This window comes from Saccostrea echinata, unplaced genomic scaffold (genome assembly GCF_033153115.1).
Source record: "Saccostrea echinata isolate AGI-Se365-2 ecotype Australia unplaced genomic scaffold, CSIRO_AGI_Sech_v1 ptg000007l, whole genome shotgun sequence".
NCBI lineage: Eukaryota > Metazoa > Mollusca > Bivalvia > Ostreida > Ostreidae > Saccostrea > Saccostrea echinata.
This window is the reverse complement of record NW_026889756.1, coordinates 427,753-450,369: the sequence shown is the minus strand read 5'-3', so window position 1 is coordinate 450,369 and position 22,617 is coordinate 427,753. Positions and strand designations below refer to the sequence as shown.

Sequence of the window (22,617 nt, the reverse complement as noted above, 5' to 3'; positions counted from 1 at the left end):
CATCTTATTTATGTGACATGCTATCAAAGGTCAGGATTGTTTACGCCACCTGATCTCGAATCACAGCTTGCATCATTCATAGAAATAAAGAGAATTTATAAAAAGTGAAGTATCTGAAGAATAACTAACAAGCAGATAGGTTTATTTGTTAGTAAGTTGCAAGTCTTTATCTGCAATATGCAAAATGTAGGTTCCAGATTACATTAATGTGCACATAATCTTCACATTGGATGATATGCCATAGCAATTTAAAGAATGGAATGTTATCTTATGAATCATTGTTTACAAGGGTTTTTATTACTGAGACTAGAGAGTCAAGAAACATCCTGAATGAAGATATCGTCATTTACTATAGCACTTGCTGATTGGTCAAATGATGTCAATAAACTCCAATCACAACTTGTGAAAAAAAAATCCTGACTTTTGATAGCAAGATAGACCAAGGGTTTGTGAGAAAAATAGCAAATCCCTTCGCTGGTGAAGACTGCATTCACTAGCCATGTTTGATGAGAAACATTTGACTTGGTCTTTTAAGGCAATAATGAATTGACAATGCCAGTAATTAAAAGAAAATGTTGTCAAAAATTTGAAGTACAATTTGCAAACAGGGTTTCTTGTGTTCTAATTTAAAAAAAAAATTCACAACCACAATAACAAGTAAATTTAAAAAAAAAAACAGTACTTTAGTACTTTCCACCAGTGCAATTTTGTTCAAATTTAAAATGCATATTTACTAGCAAATTAAATTGACAGACCCACGGGTCCTATATATTTCCTGAAAGATGTGGCTAATAAAGGTGTGGCAAAAATGACAAAAAGGTGTGGCTGAACAGTGAAGTAAAAATTACATAACAGTAACTACAACATGTATAGTATCTTTCTGTTAAACAAAAACAAATCCATTTTCTTGATGCCATTAAAAATAACCTTTATTTTCCTGGATTTTTTCCCCCGACTTTAAATTTAACAAGAAAAAATAAACTAATTGATTTCATTACAAGATTTTTCTGGTAACAGTGCTTAAGGGGTACAATAAAGACTTGACGTCATCTTGGAGGGAAAAAATAATAATAGATGGCATTGGCAATATTTAACGCAAAACTGTTTAGTCAATAAGTAGAAAATGTTATGTTTTTATCCAAATATACAAATCCAGAAATATTGCAAGCTGAATTCTAAATCAAACTGATTCAATCTTCCACAAAATGTTTAAGACCAGAGCACTTTTACTTTGTGGACACCATTCTTTCATTAACTGTCATTTCTCTGAAAGACTGGAGGAACTTCTTTGACTTGTCCATGACATGATCATTTTCTGTCAAGTACATGTAATCAGTTTCTACCCTGTAAAAGATTTAAATATTTTGAAACAGATTATGTGAATTTACATTATATAAAATTAAGAATGCTATAATTAATATATGGATATAATTTTCCTTTTAAAATTAAAAGAATATTTATTATGTGATTCATGTAGTTAAATGATTTGGTTAAGTCAATGTATCAGGACTGAAAAATAATTAAGCCAGTAGTAAACCATCATTATTGAATTATTGAACTAAAAGAAATAGCATACTTGGCTGTCAGGGTTGTTAAGGAGGCTGGGGGGGTCAACAAATTAACCATCTGATTCAGATATAACTTATTTTTTTAGATATGATATCTTAAGCTGTCAACTATCATTTGGCAAACAAAAATTTCATACATTTTAGTTTTAAAATTTGATCATTTTTGTATATCTTTATATGGAGCTCTTCTTCTAGAGGAGATCAATATAGTCTGAAAATGGCCACAACCACCCAGCCCTCTTAAGAAAAAGGACACAGTAATGGACTGAAAACTGTTGCTTCAGGGCAAAATTCCTGGGGCAAGACTGTTCGTGTACATGGGAGTGTTGATAAATAGCCATCCAGTGAATATAGTTTGACCACCCATGTATACATGTACATGACTGAAAAATTGAGAGAATGGAAATTCTAACCACATACTTCACGAGATTGAAAATACCACAGCAGTCTATAAAAGACAGCTTGTTCCATATCTGAGCATAAATGCGTATAAACATTGTGTGTTTAAATAGTGTGTTTATATGTAGAAACATGCATCATAAATATCATGTGTATCATACACTTTTTTCAAAATATAAATCAAATTCTTATAAACTTGTGTGAATTCAATATCAAGAGAATGCAATTAAAATTTCACTTTATTTAGAATTTTTATAGATATAGAAATTTTCACCAAAACAAAAATTTACCTGTTCATTGGTCACAATAAGCACCTGTGTCCTAATGGCCCTTCTAGTGCATGGTAGGGTTAGCAAGTAGGTCTTCACAGATGAAAGTACTGGAGCCTATGGTACCATGCAGCACCCTAAAAAATTCACAACTCTCCATAATTATGCCAACTTGATTTTATTTTGAAAGGTACTTAAGGGTGGTCGTCAAAAGCATATACTTCAAAAGCAACACAAAATTGGCTGAACAATACGAGATACAAACACTGAAACAGGGTAACGCCTATATTTGAAGATCTAGTACGTGTGTACATTTTGTTTTCATTTGAGCGTGAATTAATGCGTTTTAAGACAGCTTTATACTCTTCAGTCAATACTTACTCACCTCAAATACCAAAGGAAAGACCGTAATAGCGAGCGCAGCGAGCGGCGCGAAGCGCCGCTCGTCACTGCGAGCTCTAACGACAACGCCTGGGCGAAGAGAAAATTCGGACTACAGCACATTAATTCAATAGAATTTTTTTCCGCAGTAATTCTGGACCCACAATGCATCACTTCTTGTTCTCGCTGCTAACTTCGTTCTCGCGGTAACAACAACTAAAAATTCACACAAAATAAACTCACCTTAATTTAATGGATATTGCATACAGATAGTAGATTAAACGTTCTTTGATGTACTCAATAAAATATGTTCAAAACAAACAAACAAACGCTCTTTGTTAAAATCATCGCTCTTTTTAAACTTTGTTTATGGAAATGCAGCTAACACACGACGTCATGTGACGTCACAGTCTAGACGTTCCAAATGAAGAGGCGGATCTTAACGAATGAAGTGAACAATGCGCTCGCCCCAACGGTCGCACCGTCAACATATTATTTGATGCACTGATGTGATGTTCCTCGTCGTAAAATAATCATGAAAATTGACGTTCAGATCATCATCATGTTGTTGTTTACTGCTACAGCGGAAACACGTGGTAATCTCAATTCGTACATGCAATAACTCTTACAGTGATGAGTCGTGTAAATGCGAGTTTTTGTGCTTGTTTCAAAGTTGTTAAATTCCGTGTCAGTAGAGATCTAATTAAATTTCATATTTTAAAGAATATATATATTAACATACAGCAATATTAACTTTGATTTTTTTTTCGACGTAAAGACGTTTAGGGAATGTACATTTTTTATCAACATTATTGTACATGTAATGTAGATAAATAAATTCATTATATATATTTTTTTTTTTACAAAAGATAGAAAGATAGTATATATATATTTTTTAAACCAATTATTTTGTATTAAGCATTTATTTCATTAAAAGCATATATATAAATAGTACTTATAAAATATGTTGTTCCTAGTAATACGTACGCAACAAAATTGACCTTGACGGCAAATATTGATCGCCCCCGATTTTTCTACAAAAATTATGCGAAGGTCACAAATTCAAAGTATCGTAATTAAATAAATACTGAGAGTAAAAAAACCTATAAAGGTTTGTTGAAAAGGAAATTTTCTCTACTTTTACCAGCTTAATTTTGTTTTCCCTATTTCGGTACAGAAATACACGTAAAGCTGAGCTTTATTTAAATATTACGAATAAAAACGAGAAAAAACACATAAGTGCAAGAAAATTCTTGTTTTTACAAAATATTTTAAAGTAATAACAATATTTTTTACATATTTTAAAAGCAGAGAAAATATGCTTTAAGAATATATCATACTTTCTTTATTAAGTTAGTCAGGATAAAAAATGTCAATCGTCGGGGAAATCGTCAATTGCTTTGGAAAATTGCGCCATTTTCAAAAAGTCGTGTATGTCTTCAAAACGTAAAATCTTTTCATTACCGACACGAAGACATAAAATTTTTACATAGTTTTAAAGAAGAGAAAATTTCCAAAAAGATGATATATAGTTTATATACCTTTATGCTATCATGAAATAAAAACAGAGATCTTATTTTCGCGAAGTCGTGTTTTAACGCGCTACCGATCAAATTGACCGGTGTGGAAGTGAAGGGGTTAAATAAACAAATTTTTATCAAAATAAGAGAGAGAAAGAATTTTTGGGGATGCGATTCAAGCATACAAGTCTCTACTTTAATTTATATTTTCTAATAGCCTCCTTTTCATCACATGTTCAGAAAATATGTTTACCAATAACTTTTGATATATTAAATAAATTTAAATGTGTATCTTATATTGAAGTATGAATACAAACAACTTCACAAAATTGTTATTTTATCTTCTAGACCAAGATTCTGCTCTTCTACTTATAGAAGAAAGGATGCAAACTGGACTTACAACACTGGAAAACAAAGTGACAAATGTAACCAAAGGTAAATATTCACCTTCATCTACTTTCTACAGATTTTTCTGTTTACCCGATGATGACAAAGAGCACACGACTAGAGTAACTGATATGATGTTCACTCCTTCATTGCATCTGATCCCACCTCTGTTTTCAGAGATCCTTGTTTACTCTGATAAAAATCTGTATTGTTTGATTGATTTTTAAAAGCATGATCACTGTTCACTATTTTCGCATTTCTTTTCTATTGACTTTGATGTACAACTTTCTATCAACTTCATATCAGCATCTTTTCAGCTAGGATCCTTGTAAAGTGATGTCATAGAGAGGGGGGGGGGGGGGGAGAGAAACTGGAATTTGTTGTGTAATTCAAACAATCCTAATACCCTTACCAAAACAACCCACAGATTAGATCAACCCAATTTATGCCCTAAATATGACATTTATATGTCGTAATTTTATTTGTAAATATTATGGGAATATGAACAACTATTGTATACATGTTATTTATGTATATGCTTCATGTTTCAACTTATGTGTTTATTTCATGAATATCGTTTGGTTGTATTGTACAAACCCGAATTTCCTCCATAGATCAGCCGCCTCGTAAGAACAAACGGCCACCTGGCTAAGTTATTCACCTGACTTATCCAAAATCAACTTGGTATAATCTCCAAAACAATTACAAAGCAACAACTCATCCCTTTTCCCGCCTTTGCAATGCTAAAGGCTTTACCAAGTCCAGTCCAAACACTATTTCTACCTACGTAGCTATTAATAGCTACCTAATGTAACAGGGGTCAGGTAAAGATGATAAATATAACCAAGACACCTGCGGGTTCGTTGATGGTGATTTTATTTGTTAATGTAGATGATAATATCTGTAGATAATACTATGGATAATACCATGGATAATAATACCCTGTAAATATACATATAAATAGTATTAGTACAATTTAATATAATCAGGATGACAATTCTTTATACATGCAATATACTCATAAAATCATAATACATTCTTACTATGCATAGTTTGAAAGAGTTATTCCCCTTTTCACAGCATTTTATAAAAACTTGTACAATTTATATATATATTCCTTTGAAACATATATTGAATTGTTTTACATTATTTATTACAATCATTAAGTGAATTCTAAGTCCACTTATTAATTAAGAAAATATAAAAATAATAAGTACATTTGTAAAAATATGAAATGTACCTGTTTATGGAACAGAGTGCCTCATCAAATACTTTTGTTTTAACAACAATTACTGGCACTTTATCATTGTATGTACTGTAATAAAATAATATCATTCACTCTCAACTCTTGTACACTCAATATTTTCATTAGTTTATTAATTTCAGATAATTCAGATAAATCAGATTTGAAATATATTTTGTTAATAAGTAGAAGTAAATAAGTTACTTACATATTAGGATCTGGTTGCCAGTTCACAGTAAAAGTTATAATTTAAATATGAGAATCATGTCTTCTCAGTCTGAAAGCAATCTGAATAATGTCTTTGTCTCATGTCCAGAATTTGGAGGTAAAAGTTTTGACCAATAGGATTAAAGAAAGTTGAATTCTACTCAGGTAGCTTATTACAGGTGTAGGGATAAAACAAGGAGTGGATCTAAGGTTTTAGCTGATTGTTTATTTTATTTCAATTAGTTTGTTTTATTTAATTTATTTAATTATTTTATTTGATAAATTATTTTATTGAATATTATTGATATTTGATTTTAAATTATTTGTCTTTGTCAATAATGATTGACACACAGATTAATACATGCACTTCAGAGTTTAAAATCAGTTGTGGCATATTCATAAATGTATAATTAATAAATTATACAATTGAATATCATAATAATTAAAACAGCATAAAACTATCACTATTACACTAAGTATTTAAAGCTACTTGAAGTAGCTACTTGTACCTACCTTTACCTTTCTTTGAAAACAGAATTAAATAATAATCATGGCGCATCCTTAGAACAGGTCAAACTTGTTTTTCATCTTTTGCACTTGCATGGAAAAATTCGGGGTGTTAATTTGAAAACTTTTTGAGGTTGTAGATTGGAGAGGAAATGCATTAAAAATCACCCCAAAACATTTCATATAAGAATTCTTGAAGATTTGTTTTAAAATTGATAGATTTGTGAGTCATTTTAGTCTTCCATTCATCCTTAGATAGCACGAAAGGTATATAAAGGCGACGTTTTGAACGTCCCCTTCAGTTTGAGACGTTGGTAAGTTCTATTAACACCTTCACTGAACTGCTCCAACACATGGTAAAGATTTCGAACTCACTCATTTACACCCATGGTTATAACTGGGTAAGAATTTGATACCACCCCTACTATTTCAATTGGGGAAATTGATCTATGGGTGACCCAATCAATTTATTATTGTTATTTATATGTCCTGACCCATTTACCTATTATCATTTCTTGATTGTATTTATTAAACATGATTTATTATTCTATTATTTTAATAAATTCATTTTTGAAGTTAAACAAATCTCTTTAATTAATTAAGGTAAATCTCAGGAATAAGAGGACCCACAACATGTTTGTAACACCTTACATTGGGTCACGTTACATTAATATATTTCCAGTATTTTAAACACTACGTTCAGAATATGTTGGATGGTTGTTTGGAAAATTTGCTGTCTTCTGGCATAACTTCTTTTTTTCTTAACGTCATTTTCTATCCATTTTTTTAAGAAATGTTCAAATATTTAATTTATATGATGTGTTTAAAACATTTTTGATAGATAGTAAGTTTTTCATCAAATTCATTTTAAATTTTAAAAAAAAATTAAAAATTTATAATGAAGAAAAAATAGTACAAATAAAACTGAAGTATTATATCATGTCACTTCAACAGGTTGTATATGAAAGAAAATTTAGAAATACTTTTAAAGTCATATAAAGCAGAGATTTTCAAAGAGAGGGGGGAGAGAAAGAGTATTACAAAATAATACATAACAATATCAATATTACTTGATGAATGTGTATATTTTCATTTTCTTAATTTCGATCAGTGTATGTATTTTTTAAAAAGATAACTTCTTAATGCTATCTTTAAGAGGAAGATATGAAGCTTCTTCAAATAATGGAGAAGATGCAAACTGAACTCTCTAAACTGGAAAACAGGGTAACAAACGTAACGAAAGGTAAGCATATAGCTTTATTTGCTGAAGTCTATTGATCTAATGAGCAAATGTTCATCAAAAGAGAAGTAGATCTGGCGATATAATTAAATATACTGGTCACAGAATTTATTAATATTTTTTTTCATCATATGTTCTAGAGGTGTAACGATACAGCAATACATCGATCGTATTGATCGCAAGGGCTCATGATACGCGTATCGTATCGCCATGTATGTATCGTGATACAGACTAGATAATTTTCATTCTTTTGTTTGAAACTTCTACATACAACCTAACAAATTTTAATGATTTAAAATTGCTGAAAAAGGGTAGCAAAGAAAAAATACAATGTCAAGACTATAAATCCATCTTTCATAACTTTGGTCAAAGGTATCAAGATATTTTTTTTAAAAAATATTTTCTATAACTGTGGAGGTTATCAAAGAATAATATGTTAAGATAAAGGTTAACTCAATTGTTGACAGCTGTATCATGATACATGTTGTATCGCATGACCATATCGTGATATGTATCGTATCGTTAGGTAGCTTGCTTGCGATACTCAGGCCTAGTATGGTCAGTATACATTGTATATGTTTACCTTTTCCAATAACTTTTCAATGTATTAAATGAATACATTAATATATATTTTCACATAACCTTTACGCTATCTTTTAGATCAAGACTCTGAACTTCTACAAATAAGAGAAAAGATGCAAACTGAACTCTCAAAACTGGAAAACAAAATAACAAACGTAACCAAAGGTAAATATACGGCTTTATTTCCTGATTTCAATTGACCTAAATGAGCAAATTCTCATCAAAAAGAGAGAGATGAAATATATGAAGATAACGAACAGTATTCAGGCTCAAAAGTCCATCAAACAATACAAAATAGGAGCAGAGCAAACACGGACCTCCAAACATCAGAGGTGGGATCAGGTGCCATGGAGGAGTGAGCAACCCCTGCCGACCGGTTACATCCGCCGTGTGCTCCTTGTCATGATCGGGAAATAAGGGAAAAATCCGTTCACAATTCAGTGTGTAAATAATGCCCTAACAATTTGTATGAAAAACGTCAGTCAGCATTTGACTCAATGATAAACTGTTTTTGCTGACAAGGTCATTGTATCGATAAAAAGAGATTTGTTGATGTAATACAAACATGCTACTAAGTACATTAATTTACATTTTCTAATCGCTTTTTTCGCATCATATATCCAGTAAATATGTTAAGTAATATTTTTTTTTTAACTTATTAAAAGCTATAAATATCTTCACAAAACAATAACGTTATCTTCTAGAGCAAGACTCTAAACTTCTTCAAATAGAAGAAAGGATGCAAACTGAAATTACAAAACTGGAAAACAGAGTAACAAATGTATCCAAAGGTATTTTTTCAGCTGTATTTGCTGTCTACAGAATTTTTTTCCCTTTTACCCAATTATAACAAGGAGCACACAGCTGGTGTGACAGATTAACATGGGATTCTCACTCCTCCGTGGAACTTGAACTCAGCTCCGTTTTCAGAGGTCCGTGTTTCTCTCTATTCACAAATTTTATAGTTGATTGGATTTTTCAGCATGATCACCGTTTATAATCTTCGCATTTCATTTCTAATGACAACTTGTGATCAAATTTTCATCATTTTGGCAAGTTCAAGTATCCTTGTAAAGTGAGTTTTTGTGTATATATATTGACAAAGATTGACATAGTTCACGAACTTTCCAAACAATATTGTACTCGTATGTATATCGTTTTCCGAAAATCTATCAATGGACTCAGTATACAATTATCTTTTTTGTCTTCTTTCTTGTTTTCTAGGGATTTTTCTTCCTCAAATACTAGAGAGGATGCAAACTAAACTCCTAAAACTGGATAATAAAGTAGGGAATATAACCAAAGGTAAACATTATATTTCAAAAATTATATCTTTCAAGAGAAAATTTCACTTTAAATGAAGAGGTTACACTTAGTTTAACGGTGATCAATAAAAATGGTCAGAGTTTAACATCAAGGCTGCATCTTATTTTTTTTTCTAACATTTAGATATGTCCCCAAAGTCGTGTCCATCAAATTGGGTATCGTTTGGATCTTCTTGTTACAAGATCATAGCAAAAAAAAAGTCGTGGGACAAAGCAGTTGTAAGCATCCTTTCTTGATTTATAAAATTAATAGCACTGTAATGCACTTAATTTTTGCGACATCTCATTTAAGCGAGATTTTTATTTGGTATATATAAGCGAAACTTCGATTATTGCTTTGTATAATCTTTAATAATACTATTATATCCGAGAATGAAATTTTCGCTGGCAGAAAGTCACGCGTAATTACGCAAAAATAAAGTTCTCGTGAATAAAAAGTGATTTACAGTACTTAGATATATACATAACTTATTGTTGGGTCGTATTTTGACTAACATATTTCATGCCAATTGTAATGACCTTTGTTTTGATAATGAATTTGGACACGGAATATTCCGTAAACCTCATCAATACAATGGGCTCAAGGCGGATGTTACGCGGTTGACAGGGGATATTTTCCTCTCATTGGTAGCTGATACATGTACCGCCTCTGGAATTTCCGGAGGTCTGTGTTTTAAACACTCATCACAGATTTGTATTGTTTGTGTGTTATTTACATTAATCATTCATCATCTCTTTTTTATCATAATTATATGATATTTGCAGATAAGATGTTTACAATATGGTGCAAAATTGGCCGAAGTAGAGACAAAGGAAGAAAATTATTTTCTGAAACAAAGAATCACCAATTATGATAAATCGAGTATGTATACAGTAATCCCAATTCCTGTAATATTTACCTTATTTCTGGTGTCATCGTGATGTAATATTCTATCTATCTTACTAGGATTATACTGGATAGGGGGGACAGATGAAATCAGAGAGGGAAGGTTTGTTTGGGCGTCTACCGGAAATTCCCTGACGTTCACGGACTGGAACAGAGGAGAACCAAATAACGATGAAAGCAAAGAAGACTGCATTGAAATTTCAGGACATTCAGACAGAAGAGGAATGTGGAATGACAGTGATTGCTCCTTTGAGTTTTATTTTATTTGCGAGAAAACTCTTTAAATTCCTTATAAGAAAAGTCTCATTGATAATGCCGTCTAGCTTGTCAACAAGTATATATAATACTATATTCCCTTCGTCAAAATGGTTTCAAGTTCAGAAGTTGGTTTTGTTGATTAGAAGTAAAATTAAAATTAATGGAAATGAATTATTATTAATTTCGATATATGATACATTGCCAGAATTAAAATCGTGCCATTTAATAAAGACTGTAAGTATTCACAAAGGTTATTATTGTTATTATTATTTTATTTATTTATTTATTTTTTTAATTATTATTATTTATTAATTTTTTTTTTTTTTTTTTTTTTTTTTTTTTTTTTTTTTGCTTTTTAAGCAGTTTATTCTTAATTTCTGGGAGAGATTTAAACTTTTCATCATCAAAAAGACCCATTACATATCTATATCTGCTTTTGATACATTTCTTAAAATAAATAATTTTACCTCTGTATTTTGAGTCCTTGTTAAACCATACATTCTCTCGCACGAATTGGTCGGACACATTTATTTTATTTTATTCTGTTTTTTACACTGAATAAAAGCACAGAGAATTTTTTTTAACGTATGCAGTATCGGTAACAATTGATGGCACTAGTAACTGTATAGTAAGTCCATGTTGCGCTAGAACATCTTTCCAGCTACTTTTATTATATAAAATTTTGGAAACCCATACCGCCATTGTCGCGTCCATTTTCGTTTCAATAAGTCAATAATTCCTATTCCTCTAATTTTATCTTTGCGAATGAGTGCATTTTATGTTCTGCATATTATTGTGAAAAGAATACTGGACATTTTATTTTTTATTGCAGGCAAGTTAAATTGATATGGAACAAAGTCTTTGTATTGTAATCACGGGTAAAGGTATAAATTGGAGAAATATTGTTCTGGGTTTTAGTCATGAAAATAATCAAAATACTTTTGTTTTAAATAATGTTATATCCTTTATTGCTTGATTTTTTTTTTTTTGATATACGATGAAGTGTAGAATCTTGAAAAATAATTTTACCTTGAAGACATGCTGATATTTCTTTTGAGCAAACGATCTCGAAGCTTTACATTAATAATTATTTGTCCTCCATTTTTTGTCTGATTTTTGCATATTGTATACAAAGGGCTCACGGCCAGTGTGACTAGTCGACAGAGATGCATACTCCTCTTCACATGCTCCTCAATGATTTCCAGTTAAGGACAGATGATACAAACAATTTTTTTCTTTAGAGGAGACTTAATATCATCTCACGGTTTTAGAAAAGTGGATAATTCTTTGAATGTTTCTCCCTAGACTTGGAGAATGAAATGCCTTCCATATTTCCCCCAAAAAGTATACAACCAGAGTAATCATGGTAAAATTGTTTAATCTTCATTCATTTGCCCTCTTTTTTTCTTCAAAAATGTTTCTAAAGGAGCACAGAGCGAACTGATGTTACATTTACTCAATAACTTGTTGTATTTTCTTGCATAAAAGAAATGACACTTGGAAAATATTAGTTGATACTTCAATAACATTAAAATTATGGACAAATCCCATTCAGTAAGAGTTTACAGATGAAAATAAATTTCAGAATATGTTAGCTTGGTGCTAAAAATATAATATAAACTTTAGAAAAATATACCAAGCCAGGTGAATTTTATGAATAAAAGCAAAATGGTAAAATTCAGCACATAGCACATAGGCTAATTTTTCTTTCTTGTATTCTCATTCAATCAAATAATCTAATAATTAAATAATTAAATTATATACAAGGATTTCTTGATTAACAACATCTAGCAAAGGGGGTAACTCTGATTTGCTTAACTTATTACAATTGTGTATTCTGTGTGCCTCCTAGATACCCAGGAGCAAAGAAAAGGCACATTTACTTATAATTTTATTATATACATCTACATTGCATTTAGTTTGTATGCTTAGTACTCAGGGGAAGAGGAGAAGATTTTCAAAGCATTAATGAATTTTTGCTAATTAATCAATAGAGTCCCATCCAAGCACAAGAACCTCTGAACCTGGAGCCATGAAATTCACAATTTTGGAAGAGGCACCCATTCTCATCAGAACTATGTATTTAGTTTGTTTGCTTAATACCAAGGGCAGAAGAGAAGATTTTCAAAGCATTTATTTATTTACAGTATATAATAAATACCCCCCCCCAACACTTGACCCAGGGGCCATGAAATTTACAATTTTTGAAGAGGCACTCTTCCTCATCATAACTATGTACTTAATTCATCGGCTTAATACCAAGGAGCAGAGTAGAAGATTTTCAAAGAATTAATGCATTTTCACTATATAATCATTAGAGCCCAGCCCTAACACAAGAACCCCTGACCCAGGGGCCATGAGGTTCACAATTTTGAAACAGGCACTCTTTCTCATCATAACTACCGGTATGTATTTAGTTCATTTGCTTAATACCCAGGAGCAGAGGGGAAAATTTTCAACGAATTAATGCATTTTCCCTATAGAATCATTAGAGCCCCGCCCTAAGGCTAGAACCCCCTACCCAGGGGCCATGAATATCACATTATTGGTAGAGGGCTCAATGCTTAGTACAACCATACCAACAGTTTGACTGCTTGGTGCCCAGGAGTAAAGAAAAGATTTTTAAAGATTGCGTTAATTTTAATGGTTTTAGCCCTACCCCTCAAGCCACAGGGTGGCAGGGACCACGAAATTCAAAAATTTTGTTCCCCATCACTCATAGATACCACATGCTAAAATTGGCAGAAATTGGTTCAGCGGTTTCAGAAAAGAAGCTGAAAATATTCAAATGTTAACACAGGACGCACGACGAACGAGGCACGACGACAGACGAGAACGGATAACAATATGTCACCTGAGTGACTCACGTGACCTAAAAATGCCATAATTCTTTGAAAATCTTCTCTTTTTCTCCTGGGTATTAAGCCGATGAATTAAAAGTATAGTTATGATGAGTAAGGTGCCTCTTCCAAAATTATGAATTTTATGGCTCCTTGTTCAGGGTTCTGGTGTTTGGGCAGGGCTAATGATTATAAAGTGAAAATGCATTAATTTTTGACAATCCTCTGCTCTGCTTCTAGGTATAAATAAATAAACTAAATGTAAAGTTATGATGAGCAATTGTGCCTTTTTCGAAATTGTGGATTTCATGGCCTCTAGCTTAAGGAGGTTCGATCCTGAGCTTTTGAGCAGATTTTGGTCAGGACCTTTATTTCTAAAATTCTGCATCATTTTTATGTTCTAACATTGAATCTGGATTCTACAATGTAAATTAAATTATATCCAATGAAAAAAACGCGATGAAATTCCATTAAGATAGGATTAAGCCAGGAACTATATTTTGTGGCGGAAGGTTTTTTAGAAGAAAATGATCAATTTTTCCCTTTTGAAATATACATGGTGCTGTTAAGTTTAGATTACTATTTTTCCATGCTGGTTGCACATAGAGCTTTTTTTTTTTTTTTTTTTTTTTTTTTTTTTTGCAGTGAAATGTTTTATGCTGGCTCTGAAATATCTAATAAATTATTTCTTATGAATTCTTTCATTATATTGTGACAAATATAGTAAATATATTCTGAAAGTCCAGGAAAAAATTGAGCCAATTTTAACATAAAATTAATAATAATAATAATAATAATAATAATAATACTTTATTTAAAGAGGGTAACCCGATTAGTGCAAAGCACTAGTCTTCCTCAGGGCCCTCTATGCATGTATAGTACAAATATAAATACAACAGTATAATAATCAGAAAAATACAAGTATATGACATAGGTGAAATGCATTTGAGAAAAGTATATATCATTAAAACATAGAAATAAGTTACAAATTAAGAAATGTTGCGTCCATTGATGATAAATTTTTCTACATTTTTACGAAAGGATTGTGCAGTTGGTGAACAACGTACATGTAGTGGTAATTTGTTCCATAAATGAACGCCTGAATATTGAAAAGAATTTTTAAACATATTTGTTCGATACTAATTGGATTCAGAACGTAGGATATAATTATTAGAGGAAATGAGTTCAAAGGAGTCTCTCAGATAATCAGGTGCCATACCATGAAGTGTTTTATAAAGCAATATGTATTTGTTTCACAAATAATGGTAGTGATGGAGCATCTGGTGCCACATCTAATATAATTCTGGCTGCTCTTTTTTTGTAATTTAAAAACTCTTTCTATGCCAGCACCTGGAGCATTGCCCCAAATAGTCAAACAATAATTCAAAGAAGGCAGAATATATGCATTATAGAAAAGTTTTCGTGTGTGTAATGGGAGAAATTTTTTGATTTTACGTAATGTAAATAGTTTATATGTCAAGGACTTGCAAACAGAATCAATATGACTATTATAGCGCAATGAATGATCAATATGTACTCCCAGGAGTTTTTCTGATTCAACATTTTTAAGAACTTTGTCTGATACACACAAATCTAATTTTGAAGATGTTAACTTAGATTTTCTATGTTGAGTTCCCATAAGCATACATTTTGTCTTATCTATGTTCAACACCATTTGATTTCTAGAACACCAGTTTTCAATCTCATACAAATCATCATTTAGGGCATTTTCAATAGAATGCACATTATTATGATATGTATGTAAAGTTGCATCATCAGCAAACAAATCAATATCTGTATTATTTACATGTAGAGGAAGATCATTTATATACAGTAAAAATAAAAGTGGCCCTAAAATAGAACCTTGAGGCACACCTGCTGTGACGGGCAAGAAGTTAGAGGAATATGTACCTAGTTTTACACATTGTGTCCTGGAGCTTAAATAGGAATAAAACCATTTAATTGATAGTTGATCAAAATGATACAACTTAAGTTTATTTATCAGAATATTGTGATTAACTAAATCGAATGCTTTACTAAAATCTAGAAAAGTTATCCCTACAAGATTTCCTTGATCCATAGCTTGTAACCAATTGTCTGTTAGTTTTGTTAATGCTGTTTGACAGGAATGAAACTCTAGAAAACCAGATTGTGATTTATATATAAGATCAAAGGTAGTGGTAAAATCCCGTAGTTGATTGGCTATGTGTTTTTCAATTAATTTGGACAATGTTGGAAGAATTGATATAGGTCTGTAGTTTCCTGGATCAGCATGGTCACCATTCTTAAAAATAGGAGTGATTTTTGCTTTCTTTAAACTAGATGGAAATACACCATTAATGATGCTAGCATTTATAAGATGTGTAATGGATTTGCTTATGACATTAGCTGAAAGTTTTAGTAGACGAGGGCCAATAAAATCAACACCTGCTGATTTATTTACATCAAGTGCATTCAACATATTAAATACTTCTGTCTCACTAATTTGGTGAATACTGAAAAAGTTTTCATTCCCAAGTTTTGATTTTGTAAAGTTGTTTAATAATTCAGAATCAAAATTTTGCACTGAAATATCTGACAATAACTTACTGGATACTTCTGAAGTGTTTATTAAAAATATCAACTATATCCTGTAAATTTTCAAAATCAGAACCATTCTGAGTGATACGGGTTGGTGTAAAGTTTTTGGAGTCTGGAGATGCCACCTGGTTTAAATAACCCCACATTTCTTTAGGACTTGAGCTTTCTTCAATAGCTGACTTGTAATAAGATGTTTTGGCTTGATCAATTAGCTGTGTGATTTTATTTCTCCAACATCTGAAATTGTCTGAATCCCCTCGTAAATGGTATAAATCACGTAAATGCCTAGCCTCGTTAATTTCTTGTGTAAGCCATTTAGGTCGAATATCTGTCTTTACTCTTTTTGTTTTTACTTTTGCATACTTGTTAAGAATGTCATTAAATAAATCATAAAAACTGTTCAATATTTCGTTTGGATCATCAAGTTGGAGAAGAGTGCTTAAATTTGCGTTTGCTAAATCTGTAAGAAAATTATTTTCATTAAAATTTTTAAAGTCTCGGTATTGACACTTTTTTAGTAATATCTAAAAATTTAGATCATAGACCCCCACTTTTGTTTTTCTTTTCTGAATATATATGATAACTTTGATCAATCTGCTTAAATTCAGCAAAAGTTTAAGACTTTAAAATAATTTTCTTGCTTTTTAAATTTTTAATGCCAGAAAAATCACATTTTGTGAGTGCAGAAAGGTCAAATAATTCATTATGCAAAGCAATTTGAAACTTTTTTTTCGTCACAATTTTAATGCGTCTTTTTTAAATAGACTAATAGTTTATTTTGTCCCCTGATTTATTTGGATAAAAACTTTGGAGGGAAAACGTCGAAGATGTGATTTTTGATTAAGACACAAATATCAGTGCAAAAAGGTCAAATTAAATGTATTGTAGCGCCGAAAGAAGCATATTGACCCCCATTTTTTGTTTTGATTTTTAATTAAGCTATTTGTGTAGAAACTAAAAATATACTTGACAAAGAAAGTTTAAGACTTTAAATATCAGGATCCAACCTCGTTAAAACGTGAACCCAATCTAATTGTGGCAAAGTTGTTTCATGATATTCAGGTGAAATATAAGGCCCCTGGGCCTCTTGTATACATGTAAAGCAGAATTATATATTTCAGACGCCAAAATTTCTCTGAAATCGATATATCATTACAGAGAAAAAAAATCAAAGCATGAGGAACATTATATATTATTATTGCACGTTTTCAAAGTTTTCAATTTCGTTCAAAAACGAAATTGAAAACTTTATAAGTTTTTATATGATTTATATGGCATAAATCATATAAAAAACTTTATATGATTTATGCCAGAAATAACTTCGCCTTTTTTGTATTCAACTCGCAGTTTATATATATATATATATATATATATATATATATATATATATATATATATATATATATATATATATATATATATATATATACCAGGAGAGCCACAGGGTATGCTTACTCCCGGGTACCTGATCCCACCTCTGGAATTTGCAGGGTAGATCGTATTTTATTTCCTCTTTATATATTTTTTATAGATTTTAGACTTTTGAGATAGATCACTGTTCATGATATTCAACTTTTTTATTATCTGTCCACATAAATCTAAAAGTTCTTATCTGGCCATTCATAAAGACGCTTTGGTTGATTTTATTATACGTGTATTTTTTCGGTTTTCCGTGGAAGTACATGTAGAAATTTAAACATAGGAAATATACATGCCAATGTTAATTACAATTTTATTTAAAAAAAACAACAACTCCATTTTCGCTTTATGTTAGTAATTTAAATGTATATGTACTTAAATGTAATTAGTTAGGCCTGACTACCGCAAATTTTATTTTTAAAAAAACCCTTCCGTCATCTATAACTGTTTTATACACTGTGTAAAATAAACGTATGTTGACATATTGTTTAAATTGATGATTTCCCTCACTTTTAAGGGGAATAAAAAAAAATTACGTACTAAAATGATTATTAGCATTAGTATGCAATGAACAAAATCGTTACTCAGTGTTTAGCATATGTTAAAAATTCTTCATTAAACAAACCTTACCTTGAATTGTTTGGGATTTTAGGTTTTGCAAGGATCCATGTTAAATCTGATATATTGTTAAATTCAACACAACATGCAATGTAACAAACGAGCACGTAATTGTAATGAATGTTAACATTGTGTATCATTTTCTGACATTTTAGATGTTTGTACTTGATATAAATTAACCCCCTCCCCAACACCATGATTATTGTAGAAGTATTTCAGTAAATGGTGATTTGTGGCTCAGAAACAGAGAGAGACACAGAGAGAGAGAAAGTCGGACAAACAGAGGAATAACGAGAGCTGAGAACATTAAAATGTACGGTTACCAGGCTTTTTTATTTTTCAGTTTAGGCAAATTTCGTTGCATGTATACAAACAGGGAACTTTTAAGCACAAGCGCTTACAATTCAACGTTGATGTTTCAAAAGTACTTTTTACTATAGATCTCTAGTGTATAATTTTACATCATTCAGTACTTTTGTGTAATTTATTTTCCTTTTTACATTCACATTAAAAATGTTTCGGTCCTCCTGTATTCCACATCTTACTTTCAGCAAATAAATATGAGTGTACTTGTAAACACTGATTCAGTTTTGTGTATCCAGAAACCCACTTCTTACATCATTGACTTTTACTTCCTTTAAGAGATGTAAATTGTTAATACTCAAACGAATAGAAGTTCTATATCAAAATGATTTTAGGGGGTAAAATTCATTGCTCATCCTTATTGGCAAAACTAACTGATTAGAAAGATTAAACATTGTGTTCCGCTAATTAGAGTGCAGAAAAACACAGATTTATATACTAGGTTTAATGAATTACAAAAACAATCTTGAAATCAATTTAAACTCATCTCGTCTAAAACAACCTAGAAAAAAAAGAAAAGAACTATGATATCACAAAAACAATGGACTTTGTAAGAAAAAATCATTTACAGTTTCAGTACACAGACATGCATTCCATATAATTATACATTCGAGATCCTACATTTATAGAATGGTTTTCTTTCATTTATATGCAAGTTCTCAGTCTGTTCATACATTAAAAACTTTATTCTTCATAGTAGAGTCCTGATATTAGGACTCAGTGAGTACTAAATAATGACACTCGGTGGTGTACCAAAACGATTAATAGTGATTTCAAAACCTCATACATGTAACACATTTTTAAATGAAACGTTAATTTAAACGATTTTCACAAATAAGTTACCTATCTAGCATGAAAGCACATAGAACGGCAAGCAAAGAAATAACACGAAGTTCTATCTTAGTTCATTAAATTGTCTTAGTAGACAACATAACTGCGCAATTTGTGCAACTCTTTTCCTCCTATAGAATCAAACTCCGAAATATAAATATATAATGGCGATAAAATCAGCATTTTTGGGGATCATGATTCTCAGAGGTAGATAAATGATTGATGTGAAACTTTAAATCTTCATTATTGGATTTGGTTTTTAATCTTGCTACGCCTAAATCAACATATCCTTTCTCTGAGTATCGGCACATTTTATCCCCGGGTATATGCAATCTGAAATTTGCAAGAATTGGTTTCACATTCAAATCTATAAGTTCATCCATATTTAATCGACATGTGTAGTAACCTGTGATGGGAACAATCTTTTTCCCATTTGGACATGTTTTTTGTATTGTCTTCCTGGGTTTCAGATCAGCTTCACATTTTCCTTCTCTTATCTTGAGCAAAACAACTTGATTAATCTTGAGTACGAGTCTCGTCTTACTGAATTCTAAATTCTGGATATTTTCAGCTCGTGCAATAAGAAAAGTATGCCTTTTTCTGTAGAAGTTTTCTTCTATGTCCTTGTGAAGGAGAGCGTTTAGGGATTGATATGTTATGTTTTCGTTAGCCAGTACTGCTGTTACATGTTTGGCTACGAAATACTCTTCAACGGACCGTTTCCTTCTCTGCAGCAAATTAGGAAAACGTCTCTGTAAGCCATTAAAAGTTGTTACTTCTGCAAAAAGTATCCATGTACAAATGCAGATTTTCCAGAATAACACCATTTTCCGCTTCTTGAGTTTTGTTACAGTCATATGTGAGTCCACTTACTGAAACTGAATGTATTATATATTATAGACAACCGAAGGTCATGTGATCATTTCAGTAAGTGTATATGTCATGAATCACTTTCAATTAAAGTGTTTTTGCTGCATATATACAAACAAGGAAATTTTATTCGACCTCTGATTTTCCTAGCAGGAAAGAGAATTAATGTATCACGTGACGGCGTCGGTACTTTTGGGTTGCGTCCAGAAAACTAGTTTACGAAGATTGTTTAGTATACAATTGACTTTGTCATTAATGGAATAATTTTTTTCTTTATAATTGTTATTTCCAGAGCAACCTGTATTAATCATTTATTAACATATATCTTGATTTCATCATTGCACACAAAGAACAAAATTATCTCATCTTTCTTAATTTCACGCATTAATGTTGTGCTTAGAGTAAGCTATTGAAAAACAAGTTGATGAAACAAGAATATCAACAGTCATTTTTAAAGTCGTCATTTCGCAAGTTCTATGGTGGATACAATGGCCTTTTCAGCAATTTCAATTTATCATTAAGTGGAATGCTGACTGCCGTTTTCCGTTCTAATTTTTTAGGTTATCATTAACATACTGAATTTTCTACGGATTTTTCTGTTCTCCCGATCTTATCAACAACAATTCATATCAACAACAAGAATATCAAGACACATTACAAAGTCATCATTTTGCAAGTTCTATTGTCGATACAATCAAGTGCACAGTAGTCAGAACATCTGCTTTAGAACCGCACAGTAAGGAACTGATATATACGTCGGAGTACGAATCCCACTGTGGGATATGGAGACCTGTCTTTCGGAAGAAAGCGTATGAACCAGGATCCCGTTTCGCAGTAGGTGCTAGCACGAAAAAGATCCCTCACTGTTAAATGGTCCTGAGTACCGAGTATAGGTCTACAGTTACAGTCCTCTACGGGCAAGTGTTGGCATTTCCATATAAGTGAAAAATTCTCGAGAGTGGCGTTTAACAACAAACAAACAAAACACTTCTTTAATCATTATTCATGAAAAAGGAGAATTCTTAATTGTATTTCTACTAATTATAAATAAAGGTATTTTTTAAGGAAAGTTTTATTTCTCGTTACACATATGTTTGTCAAATTATTTAATTTTTCCACATTAAAAATAAGATTGTGTATAGCATAATAAAAATAACTATAAAAGGATATGGAAGCATGTATAAAGCATATTTAAACAATGACATATATCTCTAATGTATTCACTTTTATAAGATCAGTAACTGATATCTTTTCTAGAACATGAAATTTTATTTTGGAATGCAGCCTATAGATGAAAAATAATATATGAGACAAGAACTTTAAAAAATGCAGGGAGGAAAAAATAATTCTTTTCTTCCTCTTCTACTTACGTCATAAAGAGATTTGATAAAAAATTCTTTAACTAATTTAATCATTGCACAATCTCCTCTTACATTTATCTTCAGTACATTTCATATGCAAGTATATAATTATAAGACTTTTTTCAACCAACATAATTTCAGTGAAGTGAAATATCAATATATCATCTATTAACTCTTAAGCTGAAAAAGTTAACAACATTAATAAGCTACACATACAACAATGTAGCTAGAAGTTCATGATCAATTTGAACATATAAGTGTAAAATGTTCTGTGTGAGTAAATATATGTTGTGAATTTATGCAAATAAAAACAACATGGCAATAGGCTGCAATTATTTTTTTTATTAAATGTACATGATGTATGTAAAATGATATTATTGTGAAAATGCTGTTATGAATTAATTGAGAATCATATACAACCTGTGCAATGGTTTGCCAACAATCAGTATGTAAACATTGTACAACTTTGTGACAATTTCGAAGCAAGGACGAACTTTTTGATATAACAGTGCATATATTTTATCCCCAGGATCGGATAAGTATTTCAGCAAAAGGAGAGAGAGAGAGAGAGAGAGAGAGAGAGAGAGAGATGAAAACATTAAAGGAAAGGTTGGCATGCCTTTTAAATTTTGTTGAATACATACAAACAGTGAAATTTTATTTAGCACAAACGCTCACATTTCAAGACTACTATAGTTCTTAAGTATGTTTTTCCTATAGATTCATTGTGTATACGTTTCCATAATCCAAAATGTTCAACACTTTCTTGTTTATTTATATTGTACACGTATTCTGCAACGGTGAGTGGAAATGATCGTCTACTTGTTAACCCTAATTCTGTTTCCGGTATCCAGCGATCAACTTTTACGTCCTTAAGGAGATATCACTTTGTTCACATTCACAAGATTAAAAGTTTTATTAAAGGATGATTTGAGGATGTAAACTCAATTGCTTATTCCGTTC

The 22,617-nt window shown here is 31.2% G+C and overlaps 1 protein-coding gene across 1 annotated transcript; it reads left to right on the top strand.

Moving 5' to 3' along the window:
* Positions 1-6,031: 6,031 nt before the first annotated feature.
* On the top strand, positions 6,032-12,133 carry LOC133180582 (mannose-binding protein C-like). The gene is made up of 6 exons (XM_061315060.1): positions 6,032-6,092; positions 7,638-7,724; positions 8,382-8,468; positions 9,528-9,608; positions 10,575-10,751; positions 12,078-12,133. Exons 1-6 carry the CDS (start codon positions 6,032-6,034, stop codon positions 12,131-12,133), a joined length of 549 nt encoding a protein of 182 aa, XP_061171044.1.
* The last annotated feature ends 10,484 nt before the right edge of the window (positions 12,134-22,617 follow it).